Raw genomic sequence first — 10,682 nt, forward strand, 5'->3', positions numbered from 1 at the left:
GTTTTTTAGCAGGGAAATAACTTGCCGCAAAGACTGTTAATACAAAGATCAATAGAAGCGGTGAAACATAAATGTTGTTTAGTATGGAAATAACACCCTACAAATACTTTTAATACAAATGCCAATAGAAGCCGTGAAACATTTATATTGTTTAGCAGGGAAGTAACTAGCTGAATAGACTGTTAATACAAAGACCAAAAGAAGCAGTGAAACGATGCTGAAAATGCTGAGAAATAATTTGTTGCAAAGTCTGTAAATTTAAAGACCAATAGAAGTGGAGAAACGTTTTTGTTGTTTAGCATGGAAATAACTTCCTGCAAAGACTGTTAATGCAAAGACGAATGGAAATGGTAACATTTTAATGTTCTTTAGAAGGAAAATAACTTGCTGCAAAGACAGGTAATACAAAGACCAATAGAGGTCGTGAAATGTTAATGTGTTTTGAAGGGTTAAAGGCCGTGTTCAGGAATGGGAGAGGCAAGGATTATTGACATCTCCCTATTAAATGTTCTAGAGACTGACCATATTTACGTATGATCAGCACCCAAGCCTCCCTAAGGAGAACCAAGCAATGACTGCTGATGTCTTAGCAGATAGATCTATAGGCTCTCCAAACCCCCATCCTTAGTTCACATGGCTAGTAAGGTTGTAGCGACCAAAGGAATTTACGAGTTTGAGCGGGATTTTAGCCCTAGTCTGGCGTTTACCAATCAGTGATGTCATCGCGTCTGCCACAACAACCTTGCTGCAAAAACTGTTAATAGAAAGACCAATAGAAGAGGTGAAATGCTAATGTTTTTAGTATGGAGACTACTTGCTGCAAAGACTGTTAATACAAATATCAATAGAACTGGTGAAACGTTAATGTTGTTTAGCAGGGGATTAACTTTCTAAAAAGACTGATAATACCGATACCAATAGAAGTGATACATTGAAAAAACAAAGAAAAACTTGCTGCAAAGATTGTTAATGCAAAAACTAATGGAAGTTGTGCAACGTTAATGTTATTTAGCATGGAGATAACTTGCTGTAAAGACTGTTAATACAAAAACCCATAGAAATGGTGAAACGTTAAAAATTTATAGCAGGGAGATAACTTTCGCAAAGACTGTTAATACAAAGACCAGTAGAAGCGGTGAAACGTTGATGTAAAAGCAGGAAAAAGCCTCGCTGCAAAGACTGTTAATACAAATAACAAATTTTCTATTACTTGGAACACAACACTGACAGCTTCCTTTGGGCTTGCAACCATTCTTCCTTACTCGGCCATTGCAAGTTTCTGTGTTCGGAATGCAGACGCCACCATTGTCTGTGCATCCTTTCCTTGGTGTACAACTTTCTAAACGCAGGTACAAAATGCAAGAGTTCAATGAGAAATGAGTAAATGGTTTTAAAAATTCATACTTTTGATTTGTAAAAAACAATTTCATTCTATATACTTCTCTCCTGACAATAAATGCAATTAAGAGCTCTCACTACCTGCTAAAATATTATAGATAATCATCTTTTACATTAATATTACGTTTTATCTTAGAATGATATTGAAAAAATATAAAAAGTTCCCTATTAATTAAGGATGAAACATAACAAAACATAATGACATGATTGACATGAAGGCCTAAATTATGAACGAAATTCTTTATCTTGAAGACTAGATTATTATTATCAAGGACAGCTTATGATATTTCACATATGTACTCATTACAGAATGACCAAAATTAGCGAGTAAGGGTATGTGATACTATGCAAATAGTAAAAATTTTGCAAAATTTAAAAACTGTGAATAGTGAATGTCTCAAATTATATTGGATGCTAAGTAAAGGATTAAACGTTTTTCAAAGTTTGTGAAAACTGGGGTGTCAATTAGCAAGAAAGTAATTATGGTACCAAGTAACTAATATTATTCCAACAAAAGTTGCAAAGCTTCACATAAAAGACATGTTATTCATCATAAAAACTGTTGATACAAAGACTAATAGCAGTGTTGAAACGTTAATGATTTTTATCATAGAAATAACTTGCTGTAAAGGCGGTTAATACAAAGACCAATAGTAACGGGAAAACGTTAATGTTGTTTAGCATGGAATTAAATTCCTGAAAAGACTGTTAATACAAATACCAATAAAAGTGGTGAAATGTTAATGTTGTTTAGCAGGGAAATATCTTGCTGCAAAGACTGTTTATAGAAAGACCAATAGAAGTGGTGAAATGGTGATGATATTTAGCTGGGAAATATCTTGCTGCAAATACAGTTAATACGAAGACCAATAGAAGCGGTGAAACGTGAATTAAGTTTAGCAGGGAAATAACTTACTGCAAAGAATGCCAATACAAAGCCAAATAGAATTAGCGAAACGTTAATGATGTTTAGCAGGGTAATGAATTGGTGCGATAACTGTTAATACAAAGACAAAATAGAAATGGCGAAATGTTAATGCAGTTTAGCACAGAAATAAGTTGCTGCAAATACTGTTAATACAAAGCCAATTATAAGTGGTGAAAAATCAATGATGTTTAGCAGGAAAATACCTTGCTGCAAAGACTGTTAATACAACGATCAATAGAAGTGGTGAAAAGTTCAAGATATTTAGAAGGGAAATAACTTGTTGCAAAGACTCTTAATACAAAGACTAAAAGAAGTGTTGAAACGTGAGTGAAGTTCAGCAGGTAAAGAATTTACTGAAAAGACTGTTAATATCAAGTCCGGTAGAAGTGGCGGAACGTTAATGATGTTTTGTAGGGAAATAACTTGCTGCAAACACTGTTAATACAAAGACCAATAGAAGTGGTGAAATATTAATGTTGTTTAGTAGGTGAATAACCGTCTGCAAAGACTGTTAATAAAAAGACCAATAGAAGAAGTGAAATGGTGAATAACGCAAGGAAAAAACTTCTTGCAAGGACGATTAATAGAAAGACCAATGCAAGTGGTGCAATGTTAATGTTGTTTAGCAGGGAAATAACTTTCTGCAAAGACTGTTATTACTAAGACCAATAGAAGTGGTGAAACGTCGGTGAAAAGCCAGGAAAAAACCTTGCTGTAAAGGCTGTTAATACAAACAACAAATTTTCTATTACTTTGAACACAACACTGACAGCTTCCTTTGGGCTTGCAACCATTCTTCCTTACTCGGCCATTGCAAGTTTCTGTGTTCGGAATGCAGACGCCACCATTGTCTGTGCAACCTTTCCTTGGTGTACAACTTTCTAAACGCAGGTACAAAATGCAAGAATTCAATGATAAATGAGAAAATGGTTTTAAAAATTCTATTCTTTTGATGTACATAAAGCAATTTCATTCAATATACTTCTATTTTGACAATCAATGCAATTAAGAGTTCTCACTACCTAATAAAATGTTATAGATAATAATTTTTTGCATTGTTATTATATTTTCCATTAGAATAATATAGCACATGATTGACAGGAAGGGCCAAATTACCAATGAAATGATTTATCTTGAATACTAGATCAATATTCTCATTACAGCATCACCTAAATTATTGAGTAAACATTTTGCAAAATGTGATAACTGTAGGCAGTGAATGTCTCAATGTTTTGCAGCTTGTGGAAACTGCGTTGTGAATTGGCAAGAAAGTGATTGTGGTACCCAGTAACTAATATTATTCCCACAAAAGTTGCACAGCTTCACATAAAAGGCAATATGTTATTCGTCACAAAAACTGTTAATACAAATACCAATATCAGTGGTGAACTTTAATGTTTTTTATCATGGAAACAACTAGCTGTAAAGGGTGTTAATGTAGTTTAGCATAGAAATAAACTGCTGCATAGACTCCTGATACAAATACAAATAGAAGTGGTGAAATATTAATGATATTTAGCAGGGAAGTAACTTGCTGTAAAGACTATTGATATAAAGACAAATAGAAGTGATGAAACGTTAACGATGTTTAGCAGGGAAATAACTTACTGCGAAGACTGTTAATACAAAGACCAATAGAAGTGGTGAAACGTGAATGAAGTTTAGCAGGAAAATAACTTACTGCAACGACTGGTAATACAAAGCACAATAGAATTAGTGAAACGTTAATGATGTTTAGCAGGGAAATGAATTGCTGCAAAAATTGTTAATACAAACACAAGTAGAAGTGGTGAAATGTTAATGTTGTTCAGCATAGAAATGAGTTGAGGCAAATACTGTTAATACAAAGACCAATAGAAATGGTGAAATGTTAATGACGTTTAGTAGGGAAATTACTCTTTGCAAAGACTGTTGACACGAAGACCAATAGAAGAGGTGAAATAATAATGATGTTTAGCATGGAAATATTTTACTGGAATAAATGTTAACACAGAGCACAATAGAAGAGGGGAAACGATAATGATGTTTAGCAGGGAAATAACTTGGTGCAAAGAATGTTAATTCAAAGACCAATAGAAGTGGAGAAATGTTAATGTTGTTTGGGATGGAAATAACTTGCTGCAAAGATTATTAATACGGAGACCAATAGATGTGGTGAAACGTCAATATTGTTTAGCAGGGAAGTAACTCTCTGCAAAGACTGTTAATACAATGATCAATAGAAGTGGTGAAATTGTAATGTTTTTTGGCATGGAAATAACTTGCTGCAAATATAATTGATACAAAGAGCAATAGAAGTGGTGAAATGTTAATGATGTTTTGCACGGAAATAACTTGCTTCAAAGACTGTTAATAACATGACTAATAGAAGTGGTGAAATGTTAATATTGTTCAGCATGGAAATAACTTACTGCAAATACTGTTAATACAAATACCAATAGAAGTGGCGTTAATATTTTTTAGCATGGAAATAACTCACTGCAAAGACTAGTAATACAAAGACCAATAGATATTGTGAAAAGTCGTTGTTGTTTAGCAGGGAAATATCTTGCCGCAAAGAATGTTAATGCAAAGACCAATAGAAGCAGTGAAACGATGGTGAAAAAGCATGGAAATAAATTGCTGCAAAGTCTGTTAATTCAAAGACCAATAGAAGTAGTGAAATGTTAGCGTGGAAATAACTTACTGCAAAGACTAGTAATACAAAGACCAATAGATATGGTGAAATGTGAATGTTGTTTAGCCAGGAAATAACTTACTGCAAATACTGATAATACAAAGACCAATAGAAGCGGTGCTAATATTTTCTAGCATGGAAGTAACTTACTGAAAGACTAGTAATACAAAGACCAATAGATATTGTGAAAAGTCGTTGTTTAGCAAGGAAATAACTTGCCGCAAAGAATGTTAATATAAAGACCAATAAAAGCGGTGAAACGATGGTGAAAAAGCATGGAAATAAATTGCAGCAAAATCTGTTAATTGAAAGGCCAATCGAAGTTAAAGTTGTTTAGCATGGAAATAACTTACTGGAAAGACCGTTAATACAAAGACCAATAGAAGCAGAGAAAACCTTGGCGAAAAAGCAGGGAAATAACTTGCTGCAAAGACTGTTAATACAAAGACCAAATTAACTATTACTTGGAACACAACACTGGCAGCTTCCTTTGGGCTTGCAACCATTCTTCCTTATTCGGCCATCGCAAGTTTCTGTGTTCGGAATGCAGACGCCACCATTGTCTGTGCAACCTTTCCTTGGTTCACAAGTTTCTAAACGCAGGTACAAAGTGCAAGAATTTAATGAAAAATGAGCACATGGTTTTAAAAATTCTATACTTTTGATCTATATAAAACATATTCATTCTATATACTTCTATTTCGACAATCAATGCAATTAAGAATTCTTACTACCTACTAAAATATTATAGATAATTATCTTTTACATTATTGATATATTTTCTATTAGAAGAATATAGCGAAAATACAAAGAGTTTCCTAATGATGAAGGATGAAACATAGCAAAACAGAATCACATGATGGACAGGAAGGGCCAAATTAGCAACGAAATACCTTATCTTGAAGACTATGTTAATATTATCAAGGACAACTTATGATATTTCACAAATATACTCATTAAAGAATGACCTAAATTAGTGAATATGGATATGTAATACTATGCAAATAGTAAAGATTTTGGCAGAATGTAAAAACTGTGTCAAATCATAGTGGAAGTGTTTATGATGCTAAGTAATGCCTGAATCAACAAGAAAGTGGTTGGGGTACCAAGTAACAAATCATCCTCCCACAAACGTTGCCCAACTTCACAGAAGAGGCAACTTGTTACTCGTCACAAAAACCGTCTACACTGCAAGACAAAAGTTAGTAATGGTGAAAAGTTAATGATGTTTAACAGGGAAATAACTTTCGGTGAAGACTTGTTAATACAAAGACCAAATTCAGTCTTACTTGCGATACAACACTGGCAGTCTTTGCCCTTGCAACCATTCTTCTTTACTCGGCCATCGCAATTTTCTGAGTTCGGGATGCAAACACCACCGTTATTCGTGCAACCTTTCCTAGGTTCACATGTTCCTTAAAACAAGAAATTAGGAATTTGTCAGATGTAAATAAGTGAATGATAACTAGGGAAAAAGATTTCAATTTAGATTCAATCAAATATGCAACGTTTGTTCTTAACTGAGTTCTTTCTTTTTGGATGAATTTTTTCAGTTAAACATTTTGAAATAAGCGACGAATAGTATTTGGAAATATTTGTTTCAGCCTACATCAACGGATAATCCCTGAGCGAACGTACCATTTTGAAATTTTCGATTATAATGTATACAGGGTGTACACCCAATACATTGTTCTTGGTTCCACTTGGTAAAGAAATGCCAAAATTAAGTAGATTGAGCTGTAAACTATGTAATAAAAGAACATAGGTATTTTCTAAAGGACATTTGTTAAGTGCAGTTTTCAATGGATCGTATCAAAGGATTTCCCAAGTTCCCTAAAAAAAAGAAATTCTATAGAATTAATAAACTTGAGTAATAATCTTCTATCCTTTTCCCAGAGTTGATTCTCTCAAATTGCTTATTTGTGTATTATGAATCAGTCAATAATTCGTCACTAGTGTGTATATATATTATCCAAATGATTAAGAAAAGTATTTAGTTAGATGAATTTTTTTTTGCACCTAAAAGCCTTAACAGAGAAACAATATGATAAGCTGATGCAGACGTATAAAGTCATATAAAGTTTAATGTATATGGGCTCGTCATATATATAAATTTCCCCCAAAGTAAATAATATATGCAGGAATGGTTTTTGAATAATTATTAACTATGAAAAATGATTGGATACGAGTGACTGAGGTTGACAATCTTATTGAAAAAACCACAGCCTTTGTTTGCTAAACGAATTCAATATATCGACTCAACTTATCATACAATGACCATTTAATGAATTTATATTTGTATGTAAATAATTCTTTAACTAAGTGGATAATTGAAATTAATTCCAAGTATGGCAAATGAAGGGACATTTCATAAGTGCTTACAGTGCTCCTCATTTTATAGATATTGAACATGACGATAGATTGAATTAGGAAGCATTGACTGCAGGCGAGGTAACGTCGAGAATTGAATCTTGTTATATGTGAAAGTATCATTGGAATTTCTTTTATGCAATTTTTTGGCAAAATCATATCAAATTTACTTAAAATTTATGGAATCCAAATTCCCCATAACTTATACCCAAGCTGTCTATATACAGGGGCATCCCTCAGAGCCCTCGGTTCCTTGTCCGGAGTTGCTTAGGCAACCTATAAAGGACTACGTCCCTCCTTCGCAGGACCCAGTTTGAAGCCGCAGTGTACGATTGTCCCGCCAAGAGCTCATATCCGTTTATATATTCAATAAAATCTACTTCAAAGGAGAGTGATTCTTACCTCCGGATCCTTTGCTTTTGCAGCAAACACAGCGCCCATCGTTGCAATCAGCATCCAATTCCCCCTCTTTACAATTCTTAGGTTTCTTGCACTTTCCTCCGGCCTTCTTACACGCATTCGTCTGGTCGCACTTGCCTTTAGCCTGCTTTCCTTGTTTCACCTTTTGCTTACTTCTATCTCGGCTTTCCCCTTTTTGTTTCCTCCATCCTTTGCTCGGTCTCTCTGAGGGATTGTTTTTGTCTTCTTGGGTTCCCATTTTATTCTCGTTCTTCAGACCGGATTGTTTAGGGTTTTTTCTATTGATTTTTTTAAGATTTTTGTCGTTCTTTTCTTTTTTTTGCTGTCGACGATTCCCGTTTCTTCCTCTCTGTTTTCCTGGTCGGTTACGTACCTGCTTACCATTGTTTTTCCCCGCATTGCCGTTTGTATTCTTTCTCACATTTTTATTTCTAGCACCATTCTTCCTGATGCCCCTCTGCTTTCCACCATCCTTGCTTCCTTGACCTTTATTGCCACCGGTCCTTTGTTTCCTGTCGTTACTTCCGGGTCTGTCTCTTGGCTTCCCCGCCTTTTTGCTTTTATTCCCTCTCTTTATGTCCTGGTTTCCACCATCCTTGCTTCCTTGGCCTTTATTGCCCCCGGTCCCTTGTTGTTTCCTGCCTTTACTTCCGGATCTGGCTGCTGGCTTTCTGTTCTCACCACGGCCGTTTCCATTGGGTCGATCTCGGTCTTTTGAGGATCCATGGACCTCATCTTGGGCCGTTTTCCGTTGCTTCACAGTCCCGGATTCTTTTGGCTTTGGTTTCCCGGCTTGGCCATTAGGGCCTGGAGATCTGTTTTCACCTGGCGAATATTTAAGCATTAGTTAATTATTTTATGAACGTTTTAAGGTTTAAAGGTATAGTGTGTCTAGGAGGATAATAATGGCTATGGCAAAAGAGGCCCATCAAAGTAAATAACAGTTGTTTAAAACGGCATGGTAGACCATGTCTAAGTTAATCTATGAAATGTCACCAACGGTGTTTAGGGCAATAGCATATAATATTAAAAGTCAACCATTATTTTCCAGTATATGTAAATTAGATATTGTAAATACTGTAAAAATTTATACGTATGTATAATATGGTTAAACATATGTGGTTATAGTTCCAGTATCATCTGAAAATACACGCACCAGAACATCAGTTGTATAATCCCAATCCTATCCCTACCACGGCAGTAACCTGCTAGTAAACAGCCACAGGTCATGGTCCAAGGCTAGGATCAATCTACTGCCATGTGAATACAAGCAGATGAATTACCGCTGTGCTAGTGAGGAGGATATATATATATATATATATATATATATATATATATATATATATATATATGTATATATATATATATATATATATATATATATATATATATATATATATATATATATATATATATATATATATTTGACTGTGAAGAGAAAGAGAGAGATATATGCTTACCCTGAGTCCTTATTCTACAGCAGGTTTGACCGTCCGGGCAAGTAATTTGCTTCAAAACATATCTGCAATTGCCATCCTTGCTATCAACACACTGGCCTCCTGCGTCAGAACAGATTTTTTCGGCAGGTCGATTTCGAAGGCCCTTCTGGAAGTTAGTGAAAAGCAAACTTTTAAGCATTCTCTAACACACTAAGTAACCCACTGTGCTGCCCCACACTCATTTGTTTATGGGCTTTCTCTCATTGTATTTTAGCTCATATTTCTTTTCAGAGGCACAACATTACCTTAAGATAAGACATTTCATTACACAGAAAGTCATATCCACACCATGCTAGGTATGAGTAACAACAAATCACTTGTTCGTATCTAACAACACTCGATGATACTATGGAGTAAAAAAGTCAGTGGTAGAAATACACCAGAAATTGAAGAAAATAAAAATAGAAAAGGTTTGAATGAAGTGCATTATGTTTTTAAAAGTCATGATTGTTTTAAATTGTGATAATGTCTGCTTAAACTAGTCAATCTGAACTGACCAAATTGAATGCTGTATTTTAAGGTTTTGTATACAGTATAATACTGTAAATACACTATTAGTAGTTATTCTTCAATGAACATATAATATTTATACTACCACAAGTGAACAAAAGTAACCATACAGCATCACAAACGTTTATGAAGTTTTAACGGTAAAATCTGTGACATACTACAATAACTAACACACTCTCTTTCACACAAACAAAGTAAAAATCCTTATGTTGTATCTATGTAAATGAACACCCTCTCTTAACATTAATTTTTAATCATATCCCTTTGATTTATTTCGCTTCTCATTTTTATCTAATAATTTTCAGGTTATCATTTCTTTTTGATGATATTGAATTCTTTCAGGCATAATAGATTAAGAGAACCATTTTAGTTCAAATACATGGATAGAATGAAAAAAAAATATATATAGAAATAAAATTCTCCACACGTAATATAACGACAGACACCTGGCCTTAAACATATACAGGAAGTATCATTCATTCATTTGTTTATTTTATAATGAAATAGTTTACTTCAATCTCTCTTATTTCTTAAAAGATTTTTTTAAAAAAAGGAAACCTCTTTAAACATAGCATAAGATAAGATCTTGAAATATGTCCCACCATAATTTCCAGTCTCCTGCAATTTGTTGAATATTTATTGATGGTCAGAACGAAAAACAGTTGTTAACAGCTGTTATTTACCAGCGAAAGGAATTGTTGACAGTGTGAGTTATTTACGAGCTAAAAGAACTGGTAGTGTTGAAATTGATTTACTGTTTAATATGGTGAATCAAAATAACTCATTAAAGCTTGAGATAACTATAAATGAAAAGAAAATTCATATCTATCACGTGATGGTGATTTTAAAAACGATTAATTTATAAATATTTTGCTAACAA

At 34.0% G+C, this 10,682-nt stretch overlaps 1 protein-coding gene across 1 annotated transcript in view; it reads right to left on the minus strand.

Moving 5' to 3' along the window:
• Positions 1–10,682, minus strand: part of LOC137633098 (mucin-2-like) — a 40,525-nt gene that overhangs the window by 23,158 nt on the left and 6,685 nt on the right. Inside the window, exons 2-6 of the mRNA XM_068365259.1 lie at positions 9,254–9,398; positions 7,776–8,618; positions 6,293–6,418; positions 5,468–5,596; positions 3,079–3,207 (exon numbers count right to left, since the gene is read on the minus strand). Coding sequence (XP_068221360.1) covers positions 3,079–3,207; positions 5,468–5,596; positions 6,293–6,418; positions 7,776–8,618; positions 9,254–9,398 — 1,372 coding nt within the window. The remainder of the gene's footprint in view (positions 1–3,078; positions 3,208–5,467; positions 5,597–6,292; positions 6,419–7,775; positions 8,619–9,253; positions 9,399–10,682) is intronic.

Source organism: Palaemon carinicauda, chromosome 42 (genome assembly GCF_036898095.1).
Source record: "Palaemon carinicauda isolate YSFRI2023 chromosome 42, ASM3689809v2, whole genome shotgun sequence".
NCBI lineage: Eukaryota > Metazoa > Arthropoda > Malacostraca > Decapoda > Palaemonidae > Palaemon > Palaemon carinicauda.